Here is an 18465-nt window from a genome sequence, read left to right on the forward strand (position 1 = left end):
TAAGTAGCGCTCATCAATTGCATTACCCTGGTCTAAATTTCTACTTATCGTCTCAATGAATTTAATAAGGTTAGTTTGGCACGACCTACTGTATACATCATAAATCCATGCTGACTGTAACTAATAATGTTGTTATCCAATAGGTATTCTTGAATTTTATCCTGTACTAAACCTTCCCCACTATTTATGTTGGGCTTAAGGTCTGTAATTTCCTGGTTCAGATCTAGCTCCCTTTTTAAAGATATGTACCATGTCTGGGTTACGCCAATTTTATGGTACCACTACTGAGCCTCTGGAAATTGAATCCTAATAAATGTAACGTTTTTGGTAATATTGAACATAGCTCCTTAAGAACCCTTGGGTGCATGATATCAGGGCCGGGTGATTTATTTACCTTAATTTTATCAAGCCAAATTTGTCCTTCTTCCTCATGTAACCACATGTTCTTTAATATTGAGGTTGTGGCTTTCTTCTGTTGCAAAGTGTTTGCATTTGACTCTTTCTTGGTAAATACAGAGTCAAACACATATTAAACACCTCTGCCTTCTCCTTATCTTCAATAATTTGCCTTTCCATCTCACACTGAAAGGGTCCTATATTCCCCTTTCTAATTTTTTATTATTACTGTACTTAAAGAACTTTATTGTTCACCTTATTTTCTATTTCAATCCTTTTTTCTTTTTTCAATTTTTGCAAATCTGATTGCTCTTTTTCAACTTTTGTTACATTCCTTATAATTCTGATATGATTCCTTTGTTCATCCTGACTATTAGAATCTAAATGCCTGCCTCTTCTTTTCCATTTCCTCCCCTACCTGTTTATTTAGCCACATTGGGTTAGACTGTTTCTTTTATATTTATTACCCAAGGGTATACACTGATAAGTGTGCTTTTCTAACAATCTTTTAAAGACTGGCCATTTATCTTCTACATTTTCCCCTGCAAAAACATCATCCCAGTGTATTACTTGTAGATTAGACCTCAGGTTATTAAAATCTGCCTTTCTAGTTTAAGGTCTTTGTTGAACCCAAGTAATCTTTTTTTTGATCATTTATTTCAAATGAGACCATGTTATGATCACTGTTACCCAAATGTTCCAGGACTTTAATATTTGAATGACTTCTACATTGTTTGATATTACCAAATCCAGTATTGCCCCTCTACTGGTTGGTTCCTCAATAATTTGGGTCATATAATTGTCTTTAAGCACTCCCAAAAAACTGAGCAAAACAATAAAATTAACCCCTCCAAAAGCGCTAACCTACACTAAACTAAGTGATAACAATTTGTGCTAAAACAACGATAAGTGCTCGTGCAACATCAAAATGATAACAAAATGACTTGCACAATGCTGTGATAAACAAAGAGAAAAAAAGCAGCTAGGTGACAATAATAACAGGTAATTCCAAAACCTGATACAAAACAGTGAACAAACAAATATAAAGTCCCCAGCGCTAAAGTCCAAGATACCGTGATCTTTAAGGCAGTCTCTAGTCTTTAAGATGGTAGTTGGGCTCTGGTTTAGATGCTCCAGATGGGATAGATGTCCTTGATGTAGATGGATACACCGTCTGAAATAACAGATAAGCAGACACACCTGATTGCGCAGTGTGTTATAGCAATCAGAGCCCTATCTGAGATGTGAAAGAATCCTACTCACATAATCAACGCCAATATGTTCAGTGGAGAGGATCTGTGCTTGCTCCCCTTCTAATCCGCTCCTCACACGAACCCCACGTGGAGACAGCTTACAGGAGACAGCTTACAGGATACACCCTCTATCTTCAATGGCGTCGGGGATGCGTCCGTTAACGACACATGGTGCAATAACAGATGGTATTGCTCAATATGCCGTCCGCAGCTTGCATTTCCTAACACCACACCGGAGAGTATCACTGCACACAGACACGCTGTCGACTTGGCGTGTGACGTCAGTGCTTTAGGAAGCTCTCCCTGCGGCAGGACTACAGTGGCTGGGATGGTTCAATGACTAAGCTCCTCCTCCCTACGCGTTTCGTGACACGTGGTCACTTCGTCAGGGGATGGTGGAGCTTAGTGTGTGATGCCTTATATGCAAACCCAAATGGAGAGATCCTCCTACTAGGGGTGGGGCTTAGCTGCAATGTTGATCAAGGAGGATCAGCTCTGACACTAACAGCGTGATCGGGGTTAATGCCTTGCCATACTGCATATAAACACCCTCATATTATGCAATGAATGAGAACAATACAACGGATAAATTAAGAACAAATAAAATAAAATAATAAAACAATCATACTTATATATAAACAGCCATGAATTATCATGGTATAGATCACATTTTATAAAATTAATATATTCAATAAATGCAATCCCTGAATGTTTTACATAAAATATCCCACTCTGCTTGGCAAGGATAGATTAAGAGTCCTTCAAAAAGGCTGCAAGGTCAAACTCAATGTTAAGGCCTAGGGGGGTCAAGGTCTTAAGTGTGTAGATCCAATAACTTTCTCTTTTGGAGACTTTATTGAGCCTGTCCCCCCCACGCCAACTGCTTTTGGGATTATCAATCCCTATACATACTAAACCCTCTGGACTCTGTTGGTGGTGTATTCTGAAATGGTTTGAGACACTATGTGTCTCGAGACCCCTCTTAATATTGTAAACATGTTCTGCGAACCTTCGTTTGAGGGGTCTCCCCGTGCGGCCCACATATTGGAGTCCGCACGGGCATTCCAGCAAATAGACACAGAAATAGTCATTGAACCATCCCAGCCACTGTAGTCCTGCCGCAGGGAGAGCTTCCTAAAGCACTGACGTCACACGCCAAGTCGACAGCGTGTCTGTGTGCAGTGATACTCTCCGGTGTGGTGTTAGGAAATGCAAGCTGCGGACGGCATATTGAGCAATACCATCTGTTATTGCACCATGTGTCGTTAACGGACGCATCCCCGACGCCATTGAAGATAGAGGGTGTATCCTGTAAGCTGTCTCCTGTAAGCTGTCTCCACGTGGGGTTCGTGTGAGGAGCGGATTAGAAGGGGAGCAAGCACAGATCCTCTCCACTGAACATATTGGCGTTGATTATGTGAGTAGGATTCTTTCACATCTCAGATAGGGCTCTGATTGCTATAACACACTGCGCAATCAGGTGTGTCTGCTTATCTGTTATTTCAGACGGTGTATCCATCTACATCAAGGACATCTATCCCATCTGGAGCATCTAAACCAGAGCCCAACTACCATCTTAAAGACTAGAGACTGCCTTAAAGATCACGGTATCTTGGACTTTAGCGCTGGGGACTTTATATTTGTTTGTTCACTGTTTTGTATCAGGTTTTGGAATTACCTGTTATTATTGTCACCTAGCTGCTTTTTTTCTCTTTGTTTATCACAGCATTGTGCAAGTCATTTTGTTATCATTTTGATGTTGCACGAGCACTTATCGTTGTTTTAGCACAAATTGTTATCACTTAGTTTAGTGTAGGTTAGCGCTTTTGGAGGGGTTAATTTTATTGTTTTGCTCATTTTTGTGTTCCTTAAACCCTCAGCAGCAAACCACACAACATATGGCACTGTTCACCAATAGAGCACTGAGGGGACAGACCTTAGCCGGCTTCTTTAATGATGCCAATGACCTTATGGAAACAGATAAGGAAAGCCTGGAAACTCAGTTTTCCAAGCTAGAAAAATTACTGACACAGGAGATGAGACAGATCTGGGAAACATTTACTCTCAAGCAGTATCTTGAGAATAAAAGGATTCCCAGAGGACTCAGAGTCCTGAAACCACCAACATCTGACTGTGAAGATGAGGAATTCCTGAAAGAATGGAATTGTATACTAGACACATGCTCAGTCAATCTCATGTTACACCTTATCAAGCGTAGGGCAGTTACACTGGAAGCTCTGGATGGGCAAGTAAATTCCATTAAAGAACAGTTGGAACCCTTCATAGAGCTTCCAGAGTATAAAAGCCTAGAAGAAAAGACATCGTCACGGATTGATAAGGTTGAAAAAGAGGTGAAATTGACAAAGCATAAAAAATTCATCAGGGACAAAAAGGATTATGATGAAAATAGACAGAGGAATTGGAAAATAGAAAAGATAATTACAATTGTAGAAGCAGAAACGGGAGGTCATGAGATAGATCAATTATCCGGCACACCTAGAGGTAGGATAGATTCCACCAGGAGTGAAAAAACAGAGGATATATCAGTGGAAAGGAAAGGAGAATCTTTAATTAAAGTCAATAAACTTAGCTCTAACCCTGGTAAAGGAAAAAAGAAGCCAAATAAGCAAGATCAAAGAGATCAAAGTTTGCATAAAAGTTTTCCAGAAGAACAACACCACGTAGGGTATGAATATAGGGACAGATCTCCGGTTGACAGAAAACATGAGGGCCATCACTATCGTGAAAGATCACCTTTAGATAGGACCCATAGAGATAACTATGAGACAAATACTCAAAATAAAAATTCTTTTTTAGAACAACGCCAGGGCAGAGCACCAATGCGGGAACCGTGGAGAGACACAAGAGTCAAACCAGACAGGCACGAACAAGTAAGGGTAGAAAAGAAAAGGCAGAGATTGGAAGAGTTCGAGGAAAAAGAGGAGGCACAAGGAAGAGAAAGGGAAAAAAGAAGGCCAAACCAGAAAAGGGATTGGTAAAGAGCAATGTGTTTAATATAAGTAGCATTGATCTTAAACCTGTAGAGCTAGATGTGCTATCTCGAGGGTTGAACTTTGCCCCAGTAAGCGGACCCAACATGTTCAACATCTATGTTGATGTCCATAGATTTCTGAGGAAAATTTCCCCCAAGAAATACTATCTTAAGGACGCAGTAAGTAGATCTGTGATACTACCCAACACCAATCCAATAGTGACAAAACCTCCCCTCACTCCCTTTAAAAAACCTTCCACCTTCTACCCAAGAGGTATGAAGGGAAACTTTGTAGATACCTTTGCCGAAATGGTAATTTCTGACTTAGAGGAAGCCAGTAATGATTTCAAATGCCGCAAACAAAACCTAAGTAAGGAAGAAAAGGCGGCAGTTAAATCTCTTGAGTCCAATTCCCAGATAGTAATTAAATCAGCCGACAAAGGGGGAGGAGTCGTGGTGATGAACTCCTCTTATTACAGAGAGGAATCCCTTAGAATTCTGGAAGATAACGCCACCTATCAGGTATTAGAGTCTAATCCAACAGACTCTTTCAGAGAAGAGACGGCAGCTCTTTTGGATCAGGGTCTTCGGGATGACATTATTAGCACCAGGGAAATGGAATTCATTATGATTGAACAGCCCAGAATCCCAGTGTTTTATTTCATCCCGAAGATCCACAAGAGTCTCACCAGACCCCCTGGTCGCCCAATAATTTCTGGGATCCGGTCCCTCACCTCCAACCTTTCCCAATTCCTAGATCATCTACTTCAAAAATATGTAATACAGGTCCCGTCGTATTTAAGGGATACATCGCAGGTATTAAATCTTGTACAGGACCTAACGTGGGGGGAAGATATGTGCTGGGTTACCTGCGATGTGGTCTCGTTGTATACGATCATTGACCATCAGATGGGACTAGATGCTATCAAAAGAGTCCTAGAACAGGATATTGGAGTGGATGAGAAGTTAAAAAATTTCATTCTAGATGGAATCAGGTTTATTCTGACGCATAATTTCTTCAGCCATGACCACAGGTTCTTCCTCCAGACGTGCGGCACTGCAATGGGCACCAGGTTTGCACCTAGTTATGCAAACTTGTTTATGTCCATTTGGGAGGAGGACCATATCAGGTCCTCCAACCCATTTGGTGCAAACCTGGTGCTCTGGAAAAGATACATCGACGATGTGCTGTGTGTCTGGAGGGGGCCACTGGACCGACTGGAGGAATTCAAATTATATTTGAACGACAATACGCGGAATCTTAGATTCACGTTCAATCAGGATAAAACTTCAATAAACTTTCTTGACCTCTCCCTTTATGTAGTAAATGGCATCATTCACACTAAAACCTTCCATAAAGAGGTTGATGCCAACACTTACCTTTTGGCATCCAGTCACCATCACCCCAATTGGTTGCGTAACATCCCCAAGGGGCAAGCACTTAGAATTAGGAGGAATTGTTCAGAAAACTCTGTGTACCAACAGCAAATTAAGGAGTTGAAAACCAAATTCATCAAACGGGAGTATAAAAACCAAGAATTGGATCTTGCGATCAAAGAGGTTAATAAAACTGATAGAGCGTCCTTGCTGTGTGGAAAAGAGAAAATGGCTGAGAATGGTCAGGCCAAGTTTCCATTTTTCATCACACAGTATAGTGGTATAGCTCCCATTATATCTAAGACGCTGATCAAACATTGGGGTATTCTCCAAAGAGATCCAATTCTTAAGAGCATCCTACCCAGTAAACCTAAAATAGTGTTTAAAAGAGCAAAGAATTTGAAATCCTCCTTATCACCTAGCTGTCCGTTAGATGGCCTGAGAGATCACCATGTAACATGGCTAAATGATCTTAAAGGCTACTATACATGCCAAAGCTGTATTGGTTGTAAACACAGTAAAAAAACAAAGACTTTTAAATCTAAAGTGACAGGAAAAAACTTTGACATAAAAACCTTCATCAATTGTAAAACAAATTTCTGTGTCTATTTGCTGGAATGCCCGTGCGGACTCCAATATGTGGGCCGCACGGGGAGACCCCTCAAACGAAGGTTCGCAGAACATGTTTACAATATTAAGAGGGGTCTCGAGACACATAGTGTCTCAAACCATTTCAGAATACACCACCAACAGAGTCCAGAGGGTTTAGTATGTATAGGGATTGATAATCCCAAAAGCAGTTGGCGTGGGGGGGACAGGCTCAATAAAGTCTCCAAAAGAGAAAGTTATTGGATCTACACACTTAAGACCTTGACCCCCCTAGGCCTTAACATTGAGTTTGACCTTGCAGCCTTTTTGAAGGACTCTTAATCTATCCTTGCCAAGCAGAGTGGGATATTTTATGTAAAACATTCAGGGATTGCATTTATTGAATATATTAATTTTATAAAATGTGATCTATACCATGATAATTCATGGCTGTTTATATATAAGTATGATTGTTTTATTATTTTATTTTATTTGTTCTTAATTTATCCGTTGTATTGTTCTCATTCATTGCATAATATGAGGGTGTTTATATGCAGTATGGCAAGGCATTAACCCCGATCACGCTGTTAGTGTCAGAGCTGATCCTCCTTGATCAACATTGCAGCTAAGCCCCACCCCTAGTAGGAGGATCTCTCCATTTGGGTTTGCATATAAGGCATCACACACTAAGCTCCACCATCCCCTGACGAAGTGACCACGTGTCACGAAACGCGTAGGGAGGAGGAGCTTAGTCATTGAACCATCCCAGCCACTGTAGTCCTGCCGCAGGGAGAGCTTCCTAAAGCACTGACGTCACACGCCAAGTCGACAGCGTGTCTGTGTGCAGTGATACTCTCCGGTGTGGTGTTAGGAAATGCAAGCTGCGGACGGCATATTGAGCAATACCATCTGTTATTGCACCATGTGTCGTTAACGGACGCATCCCCGACGCCATTGAAGATAGAGGGTGTATCCTGTAAGCTGTCTCCTGTAAGCTGTCTCCACGTGGGGTTCGTGTGAGGAGCGGATTAGAAGGGGAGCAAGCACAGATCCTCTCCACTGAACATATTGGCGTTGATTATGTGAGTAGGATTCTTTCACATCTCAGATAGGGCTCTGATTGCTATAACACACTGCGCAATCAGGTGTGTCTGCTTATCTGTTATTTCAGACGGTGTATCCATCTACATCAAGGACATCTATCCCATCTGGAGCATCTAAACCAGAGCCCAACTACCATCTTAAAGACTAGAGACTGCCTTAAAGATCACGGTATCTTGGACTTTAGCGCTGGGGACTTTATATTTGTTTGTTCACTCCCAAAAAACTGTTTCCTTTTGTTGTAATGCTAATCTCATTGCCCCAGTCTATGTCTGGATAATTAAAATCACCCATTATGCAAACATAAGTGTGCTTTTTTTAAAAAAAAAAAAAAACCTATGTTTTAAAGACTGCCGATTTGTCTTCCACATTTTTCTTACACAAATGTCCTTCCAGCTTATTCCTTGTAGATTATTCATTAGTTTATTAACATCTGCCTTTCTAAAATTAAGAGTCTTTGTTGAACCTGTGTAATATGGTAATTTTTATTTATTTCAAATGAGACCATGTTAAGATTACTGTTTCCAAATGTTTCCTAACATTAATATTTTATTTTACTTCTACATTGTTTGATATTAACAAGTCCAGTAATGACCCTCTCTTGGTTGGTTCTTTAATAATTTGGGTCAAGTAATTGTTTTTTAGAGGAAAAACTTGTTACCTTTAGCTGTACTGCTAGTCTCATTGCTCCAGTCTATTTCCGGATAAATAAAAGCTTTGTAGAAAAGCTTGTATTGAATGTCTGAGCAATTGAGTATACTTATCTAGGGCTAGATTCATGAAAGGGTGCTAAGCTTTAACACATATTAACTGGCTAAATAGGCATTAAGGCATGCCAAAGCTTAGCACTTTAATATGTCTGGGTCTTAATGTCTGTTTCTTTTTTTGGCATCTACAGGTTTAAAATACTGCTAGCAAATCTGCAAGTCCAACCACACACAGGTGACAGGTTAGAGGACAAAGAGAAGGTGACTACAGAGACGATAGACGGGGAAAGAAGATAAGTTGACAAGACAAGAGACAAACACCAAGGGCATAACAAAATGAATATCAGGCATGTAATCCAGTGAGTAAATTAATTAAAAGAGGCAGACACTCTTATAAACATGAAGGTGCAAAAGTGTCATATAATGCTTTCTTAACCACTGTTTTTGCACATAATTGTATAGTATTTGTAGAATATAATATGAATATAGGCTTATAAATACCTTTAAATAATCATGGTGGGTGCAAATAATGAAAAAGGAATAGTGAAGGCAAAATGGAGAGATTTAGTTTATACACGTTTGTGTGTTATTTATTGACATATAGAGAATGCCTGACATGTTTAGAGAGGGTTGATGCACTAAGAAATGGTATAAATGAAAAATGGTAAGAAGATGTGTCTAGCACTGAAGATGTGCGCAGGCTTTAAAATAGGAGACTTATCTTAGGGGAAAATAATATAGGCATTTATTAGCCGAAGCTTTCACAACCTGAAATCTGCTTATGTTCCTCATACAGGAGAAAAATAAACAGACCTAGCTCTTCTTTGGAGCACTGACTATACAGTGCTTAGTCTATCACCAAATTAGGTATTATCAACAATAACATACGAATCAGACATAGGCAAGTTTTACATTTGGACCCACCTGCTTCTTCCCGGCTAGGATGGGGGTGAAAAAGTCCAAGGGAATGGTGCTCTTGACAGCGTTCCGAGTGTCTCCCTGGATCAGAGAGTATGAGTGCCATCTGCAGAGTGGTCTCCAGGTATAGCTTCCTGGAGAAGAGTGTCTTGAGACAGAGTTGTGTTCAGTTATAAGTCTCAAATGAGCAAGCTGAGGAGGCAAATTAAACCTGCTTGCTTTGGAATTAACCTCCTCAGTGCTGGCTCAAGGTCTGTATACCGGTTTCCCCTGCACCATTATCTGATAGGAGATATGTCCTGTTACAAACACCCTCAGAAATGTTAATATGGTTATGCATCACAGATTACAATGCAGAAATTAAAGTTTATATTTCATAACAGATTGCCCTAATCAGACACTTTTCAATAGTGACATTTGTGTAAATATATCTAAGTGATCTGGTTGTCTGTAGATAGTACACTAGTTTACATTTCTTATAAACCCACAAAGCAGCAACACACAGTGCTCAATATTTTTCTTTTCATTAAAAAATAAAATAAAAGAAGAGCTTGCCAGAACTAAGGGGAATTTCCAGAGCTGCATTGAGGTCCCCTGATGTCCTGAAACATCCAGGTTTCCATGGTCCAGCACACGCTAAAAATATGTTGCCTTTTGAATACAAAATGGCCACATGGTCATGTCTTGTTCCCATTTTATAATTTTTTTAGGAAAAAAAAAGTATTGTATAGCCGCACCTTAAACAGGGTGTTCCAAAAACATCATGGGGACCAGGTATGAGTTCCGGTAAAAAAAAAAATTCAAGAGGAAGTGCTGCTTTAAGATATACAGAAACCATTTTTTTGAAATCTACTTATGTGGTACAAATGGTCTAACAACATAATTTTTGCTGCTATCAAACCATGTATGGTCACACTTAGGGGCCTATGCACTAAAGTCCGATAAAAAAAATTGCCATTGTTTTTAATTTGCCATTTTTGACAGCGTTACTATCACGGTATGTACAAAAGCCTGAATACCTGTGTTATCAACATTTGCTAAACTGGTGAGTAGCCAGCGGTGTTATGATCGTCGGTGGGGAAACAAGGAAATGGCATGGCGTGTAAACACAAGTATTTTTTATATTCTACGAGAATCTCGCGAGACAAGCAATTTGTCGACCAGCCTATTTAAATGGTGTATCTATTGTAATCTTTTTCTGTGTTGTTGGGAGTGAGTGAGAGACAGACAGAGCTAGGCGTTTGAAAGATTTGTGATTGATAGAGTTGTTGAGAATTTTGAGAGTGTTGTCTTCTGTATTTGTTTTGTTTATCAATTTTTTGTTTTGTGAGGTTGAAAGTTTTTGGTGCATGTGTCATTTAATTTATTTCTTTGTTATTTGTGAGTGGTTGAGGTATTGAAGGAAGGAGTGCGAGTAGGCATGGGAGTGCACATGTGAATCAGGGGAGTGATGGGGTGACTGGTGGTGTGATTGGTGTTGGTGTGGTGAGTGGTGGTGGTATGATGAGTGGTGGTGGTGCGGTGACTGGTGGTGGCTGGTTGAGTGGCAGACTCCTGCAGTCTCTTCCTTTGAAAGAAGGGGAGGGCAGTCAGCAGCAGCAGAGCTCAGTCGTTGCATCTGGGTGTAAGCAGCATATTGAAAAAAAAAAAAGAAATATACGATTCAATGATGAATAAAACAGAGTACTTGTAACGTGTATTTTGGAGCATTATGACTGGCTGTCTGGTCACTTAGTAGGTAAAAAATTAATTATCAATGAGTGTTACAATTATTCTTGACATGTATTATATAACTTGTCTGCATTCACATAGAAGTGACATTTACATATAAATGCAATTGTTTATATATACACACATGTTATCATTGAGTGTTGTGAACCAGGTTAAAAATAGACGACTTCAACAATAGTATGTCAATATTATATATCCAGAAATAAATCATTTGCCAAGTATGCCAAATAAATATTTGAAGCATAATGTGCCCAACATACTCTCTGACAAACACCATATCAAATTAATGTTACTGCTGCGGCTCATTTTATTCTAACACATCGCCGTTTTTTCCCTGGCTTTCTCCTGGAATGCTACGCACTTCACTGGGAGCATGCCGTATTCATTTTGCGTTCTCAGCTGCGGGTCATGCGCAGGTCATGCGCGGGTCATGCGCAGTTGATGAGCGGTTGATGCGTTTATTGAGAATGGTTCGGATTTAATAGGTTGCAATTCTTCGCGTGTCCGCCAGATGGCAGATATTCATGAATTGAAATGCGCATGCGCTTCAGTAATGTGTCGACTTGCAGGTGTTTCGTTTAAAAAAGATACTACAGTGTGCTATTGTAAATTGGCCTTGAGACTGAAGAAAGAGGTTGCAATAATGTATCAATTTAGGCTTTTCATATTAAAGAAAGACAAAGACCAGTTTCTGTTACAGTATTCTCCAGAGAGCCTCCGCCATGAGTGTTCAAGTGCAGCCCGCTTTCCAAAAACCTGACAGAAGTTACACGTATTTGATATGGGCCGCGATTAATGCAACAGATGATAAGATGGCAACAGTTGTTCAAATTTATCAGTATTTTATCGAAAACTATGACTTTTACAAATTTTCGCCAGCTCCTCATATGTGGAAGGGTGCAATAAGGAAAAGTTTATGTAGCGATCCCTGTTTTTATCGTATTGAGCCACAATTTATTGGAGGCTATTGGTATGTATCGCCGGCTTTCTCCTGTATCTACGATCATGCAGACGGCAAAAGGCAAAAGGTCGTGTTAAAACCAACTAAGAAACGACAGTCGCTGCCAAGCAATGCACCAGCACCGGCTTCCAATAACGGTCCCACCGTCAGTGACAACCCTTGCTGTCTGTCCAGCTAGCCTGAGCCGGATTTCGCGTGCAGTTTCAATCAAGCTTGCATGTACCTAAGCAATTTCCAGCCTCATCAGCTGACTACAGGTGTAGTAGTCCCGCTGCCAACTATCGACGTGGATGATCAAGAACACTGGACTGGCAGTGGCCCAGCGCCGGCGCCAGCTGAATGGGAAATTCTATGGTGAGTATTGTTGCCGTATTGTTTTCTGTGTTTTTTTTATTTTGACAATACAGTATCAATATCGGCGCGATCCAAAAGTCAAGCGATTCTCCTGTAAGCAATATCATTGGCTGAGCGGCTTCTCCAGTACTGTACTGCAGATACTGAACAATTGGTGGAACGCTAGGCGCATGCGCATTGGAACCTTCTTGAAACGCATATGCGTGTCATTACATCGATGGTAGTCGCATGCGCATGTGAACAGGAGACGCCCCCCGAGAAAATTATTGGTGGGACTGACTGTGGGAACTTCTTTAGGGGACTGACTGACCATTACAGTAAAACTTATCGCTTTGTGTAACAATGCCTGCACATTGCTGAATCGGATTTAAAAACCCACATACCGGAGTCTACAGTTTAGTGGTCGTTGTTATTGATTAGGATAGAATACTGTACCTTCAACAGTATGCTGATATTTTCTGGCAGTACAGTATACAATACTTTTTTATATACTTTTTTATATACTGCTGCGGCACAGTTTATTCGAGCATTTGCCCGTTCTGTGCCGCAGCAGTAGCCTGGCGCGCGCCCGAGTGTGACGGGCGCGCGCCGAAGCAGCGGAAGAGCGCCCTCCGATCGGGGCGCTCTCCCTACCGCTGCCGGGTCCGCCGGGTCCCCCGGAACACCCTGCCGCTGTCCCGCGATCGCGGGAAACCAGGGCTCCCTCGGGGAGCCCCTGGACACGCGTGCAGGGGGCGCACGCTCCCGATGACGCGTGACCGCGCGTCTATGACGCGCGGCACGCCGAGGGGCGGCCACTAGCAAGCCGGGAGATTTCCCGGCTTGCGGTACCAACCACACTTCAATAAAGTGTGTCGGTAGTGTACAGTATACTGTGTAATAAACCCGAAAAAATAAAAACTATGCATTTATTCTACATGTATTACAGTACTGTACATACAGTATGTGTCTTCTATACAGTGCCAGTACATACAGTACAGTATGTGTCTTCTATTTTTTTTAATACTCTTGTACTGAGCATGCCTTCAGTATACAGTACAGTATGCCTGGACAGTAGTGTACATTCTAGAAACACTGTATTTTGTTACAGTAGCAAAGGAGCAAATGGAACAATGTAAAACAAATCAACATGTTATTTTATTGGTGGAGAAAGTACAAAAACATTTATTTACAAATACTGTACAATGTAGAAACATTTTAAATGCACAGAAATACAAAACATCAACAGGTGTATGGTATACTGCTACAGTAGTGAAAACATTTAGATATAGAAAGTAAAAAACATTTACAGTCAGCTAGTCAGTATGGTTTACAGTCACATGTTTTAAAAACAAATTCTTTATTCATAAAATATACAAAACGCAACATCTCCTATATTAAAGAACGGCAAATCAAAACATATACTGTCGGATGGTGTGCAAAACAGTCTGCACATGTACAGTCCACGAGTGCAGCAAACAGGCCCGGTTTTCAGGGTAACCTTTGAAAACCGTGCCTGTTTGTGGCCCTCAGGGACTGGAATTGTGCAGGTCCTGTGTGTGTGTGTGTACAGCAAGTTAAAAAAAAATCTTTATTCATAAAATACAGTATACAAAACGCAACATCTCCTTTATTAAAGAAACATATACAGTACAGTGGGATGGTGTGCAAAACAGTCAGTCAGGCCTGCACCACTACAGTCCTCGAGGGCAGCAAACAGGCCCAGTTTTCAGGACAACCTTGAAAATCGGGTCTGTTTGCAGCCCTCCGGGACTGGAATTGTGCAGGTCCTGTGTGTGTGTGTACAGCAAGTTAAAACATTTCTGTATAAATACAAGTTAAAACACACAACAACATCTCCTTTATTTAAGTACAGCAGGTCAAAACATGTACAGTACAGTTCAGCACAACAGTATTTATTTATTTATAAAATATTTTACCAGGAAGTAATACATTGGTCTTACAGTACCCGTGATTAAACCAGAAAGTCCACGAGATTGTCCGTCCATGGCCGATACCTTGCATGGCGCAAAACGCCATTAATGCAGTCTCGAACGCCTTTCATTACAGGATCTGTAATTGTATAAAAGAGCCGCATTTCATCCAGAATGGTCTTTCTTAAATTGGCAGGAAGCGCCTTTTTTATGCGATTTCCGTCGTAGTTCACTCTGAAGGACCAGTCGCAGTACAACGAGTAGGGCACATGGTGCTTAAAAAGTAACAAGGCATACTTGTGGGGTGCACCAGCACTCATCACCCTATACTTCTCCCTGAGTGCCGGTGGCAGATCACGCAGGGTGATGTCGGGCACCGTATCGATGCGAGCGAATGTAGGTCTTTTGTGAGCGGGTGTGCTTGAGGCGACGGGCGATGGTAGGTTGTCTGGGAGGAATCTTTCCTCCGGTCTTGGTCGCTGTGTTGTCTCCTGGCGTGGTCTTGACGGGGTTGTCCTGTCCTCCTCAACGGCATACATGTACACTACATCTTCTGGTGGAGGGGGTGTGCTTGGTGATGGAAGGGGGTAGATGCTCCCATTCATCACATCCATGCCACCCTCCTGCTCAGGCGTCGGGGAAACAGGGGCATGAACACCGAGCAAATGATGTATACCCGCTATGTCAGCCTCTATCTTCTCCATCCGTCGATCCATCCGTTGATCCATATGTTGCATCCGTTGATCCATATCTAGCATCCGTTGATACATATGTAGCATCCGTTGCTCCACATTTAGCATGGTCTCCAGAAGCAGATCTATCTTTGCCAGACCCAATAGAGTTCCCTGGGATATCCACACTTATCCCATTAAGCATCCGGTCTAACGAGCTGCTTCTTGTGTGTGGCGTGTGGACATCTGGGTGGATGGGTGCAACGGAGGATGAGATGGGGGTTCCATGGAGAGAAGCGTCAGCGTCGTCGAAGAAGGGTGGAGGAGGTGACCTCTGGACATCTGGTAGAGGAGAAGCGGCAGCGTCGTCGAAGAAGGATGGAGAAAGTGACCTTTGGATTTCCGGGCGAGAAGGAGAGTCATCTAAGAGCAAAGGAGAAAGTGACCCGTGGATTTCAGAGGCATCAGCGGCAGCGACGTTGGATAGAAATGGAGAAGATGGCCCGTGGGTTTCTGGGAGGGCGGCGGCAGCGTCGAGGACGAGGGGTGGAGAAGACGGGCTGAAGATTTCCGGGACAGCGGCGGCAGAGTCGTCGAAGCGTATGCGAGGAAGTGGTCTGCGGGTTCAATGGGTTGGCTCCCATTCGTTTTGCGTCGAGAGTACATCACCGTATTTCTTCTTGACATAATAAGGCTGATGCCTATGAAAACCCTTAGCCTTTGGGGTCAGCAGAAAGTTTTCTTTATTGGCCTTAGCCTGTCGCTTTTGCCTTGGCGTGGAAACGGCAACCGCCTTTCGCTTTTTCTGCTTGACAGGTACGGCAGAGGCGAGTGGGTTCCTGCGTCCGTAGAATCGGGGTGGCTCCATGGAAGCAGGTGGCACAATGCAATATCATCAAGTGGTGGGCTATGCAAAGTGTGTAACCTTTTATGCATGGCGACCAGGTACAGGTGTTGAAAGTGGGCGTACTCTAATGTGAGTCATTACCGTATAAATACACCATCCATTTTGTGGATTCACTGCACATTGAATACACATCGACTAAACATCGAATATACATTCTTGTGTTTGTATTTCTTTCTACTCGCAGCAATGCCTGTTAAAAAGATTTCCAAGGATCTCAGCATACGAATTAAGGACATGTACACGAGCGGACACCGAATTGCTGCTATCCAACGCTGGTTAGCTACTTCTGGCCTCGTTGTGCCAGCAACCACCGTGAGCAATCATGCACACGGAAAAAACAGAGAACGCAAAAGGGCACCAAGGGTAATTAACGCGTAAGTATATTTATACAACTTAAAAAATTTTTTATATAAAATAATGTACTGTACTGTAGATCTACAGTACTGTATCTAATATTTTTGTTATTTCTGTAGATTTATATAACAACAGTATATATATTTTTTAGATTTATATCACAACAGTATATATATTCTGTATATTTATAATTATATTACAATAGTATATATATTTTTTAGATTTATATTACAACAGTATATATATTCTGTATATTTATAATTATATTACAACAGTAAATATATTTTTTAGATTTATATTACAACAGTATATATATTCTGTATATTTATAATTATATTACAACAGAATATATATTTTGTATATTTCTATTACAACAGTATATATATTTTTTGCTTTATATTACAACAGTATATATATTTTGTATATTGCTGCATATTGATACTGTAGAACTGTGCTGTTATACTGTAATGCTGTGCTTGTGGCCTACTTCACTGTAACTTACTGGATTGTTTTTCTTTGCATTGTAGGGAGACAACTCTTCTGGTGGACAAAAAAAGCGAGGAGAATGATGGGAGGAGTGCATTAAGGGTCAAATACACTCTGCAGGAAAATCACAATCTCGCTGTATCTGAGACCAGCATAAAGAAGATGAGACGCAGCATTGGATGGAAATATGGATGTGTGAGGTTAGTACTGGACAGTACAGGAGGTAAAAGTGTTGTTTAGGAAACTGTACTATACCGCTAAAATTATTTATTCCTTGTCATTACAGAGCGTACCCCATGATACAGTACGCAAACAAAATCAAAAGAGTGGTCCAGGCCCAGGCATGGATCGACAGTGGGGAGACTTTCCAAGATTGCATCTTCACTGATGAGTCTACTGTGTCGCTGGAGAGATTTGCAAGCTTTGCATTCCACAAAAAAGGCCGCATATCTTTGAAGCCGCGGCCAAAACACCCCGTGAAGCTGCATGTGTGGGGTGCCATCTCTAGGCGTGGACCAGGATGCATTGTCATCTTTGAAGGTAAAATATATCAAATATAATGTAGCCTTATGCACTGTACTTTACTAGTGTAGCCTTACTGTATGCACTGTACTGTACTATTGTGCAGTTTTTTGAGCACTTTTCTTTTCTTGCTATAGGAATCATGAATAAAGCTTTCTTCCAAGACAACATTGTCCCTGAGATAGTGCAATATATCACACGCGAGTTCCCCAATATCACTGCTTCTACCAGGACAACGATCCGAAGCACACCGCGTCAACAGCGCATATCCTTGAGCGCGGTATCAATTGGGTGAAGTCGCCAGCGGAGTAAGTGCAGTAGACCGTGTCTCATTTTTTTTCCCCACTGTTTTTACTATGTACTGTATCTCTTAAACTAATTGTCCTTTTTTTCCAATGACAGATCGCCAGACTTCAATCCGATCGAAAATGGTCTGGCATCAGCTGAAGGACCATATCCGTAAAGTGGTGAAACCATCCAAAAAGGATTAGTTGTTGAAAGGCATAATGAGTTTTTGGAACGATGTACTCACCGCGGAACGCTGCAATAAATATATAGACCACATTGTGACTGTGTTGCCCATTGTGATCGCGCGTAATGGGCAAGCATCAGGAAAGTAGTACTGTACTGTAGTATTGTAAGTACTGTATGATACAGGTAAGTACGGCACAGATTTTTTCTTTCCTAATAGTCAGAGTATACAGTAGTTACAGTTTTTTTTTTACAGAGAAAGCAGCACCAGCCATCAGGTTACAGTACGCTACATAGTATTTAACAGTAGTCAGAGTATAGAGTAGTTCCAGTATACACTACCGACACGTTTAATTCGAGCACGGCTAGCACCGCAAGCCGGGGGATGCCCCGGCATGCTAGCCGCACTCCCTCAGCGTGCCGCTCATCACCGATGCGCGGTCACGCGTCATCGGGAGCCTGCGCCCCCTGCACGCGCGTCCAGGGCTCCCCAAGGGAGCCCTGGTGTCCCGCGATGTGGGGGACGGTGGCAGGGGGTTCCGGGGGACCCGGCGGACCCGGCAGCGGGAGGGAGAGCGCCCCGATCGGAGGGCGCTCTTCCGCTGCTTCGGCGTGCGCCCGGCACCCTCCGGAGCACGCCAGGTTACTGCTGCGGCCGAGAACCGGCAAATGCTCGAATAAACTCGGCCGCAGCAGTAGACTAGTTTGACAGTACTACAGTAACTGCCTACTAACTGCTCAATTTTTTTCTTTCCAGAGAAAG

At 41.9% G+C, this 18465-nt stretch overlaps 1 protein-coding gene across 23 annotated transcripts in view; it reads right to left on the reverse strand.

Moving 5' to 3' along the window:
* The window catches only part of ADGRL3 (adhesion G protein-coupled receptor L3), a 2053745-nt gene that overhangs the window by 1254032 nt on the left and 781248 nt on the right, over positions 1 to 18465 (reverse strand). For 15 of the 23 annotated variants that reach the window (XM_075603418.1, XM_075603394.1, XM_075603400.1 and 12 more), the window contains one exon: positions 9339 to 10950. The exons of 1 other annotated variant lie outside the window; for it this stretch is intronic. In XM_075603418.1, the coding sequence (XP_075459533.1) occupies positions 9339 to 9438 (100 nt within the window). In that variant the 5' untranslated portion in view covers positions 9439 to 10950. Of the gene's footprint in view, positions 1 to 9338; positions 10951 to 18465 lie in introns of those variants that run through there. 7 more of the 23 variants (XM_075603509.1, XM_075603529.1, XM_075603540.1 and 4 more) reach the window with 4 other exon arrangements.

Source organism: Ascaphus truei, chromosome 1, assembly GCF_040206685.1.
Source record: "Ascaphus truei isolate aAscTru1 chromosome 1, aAscTru1.hap1, whole genome shotgun sequence".
In the NCBI taxonomy this organism is placed as follows: Eukaryota; Metazoa; Chordata; class Amphibia; order Anura; family Ascaphidae; genus Ascaphus; species Ascaphus truei.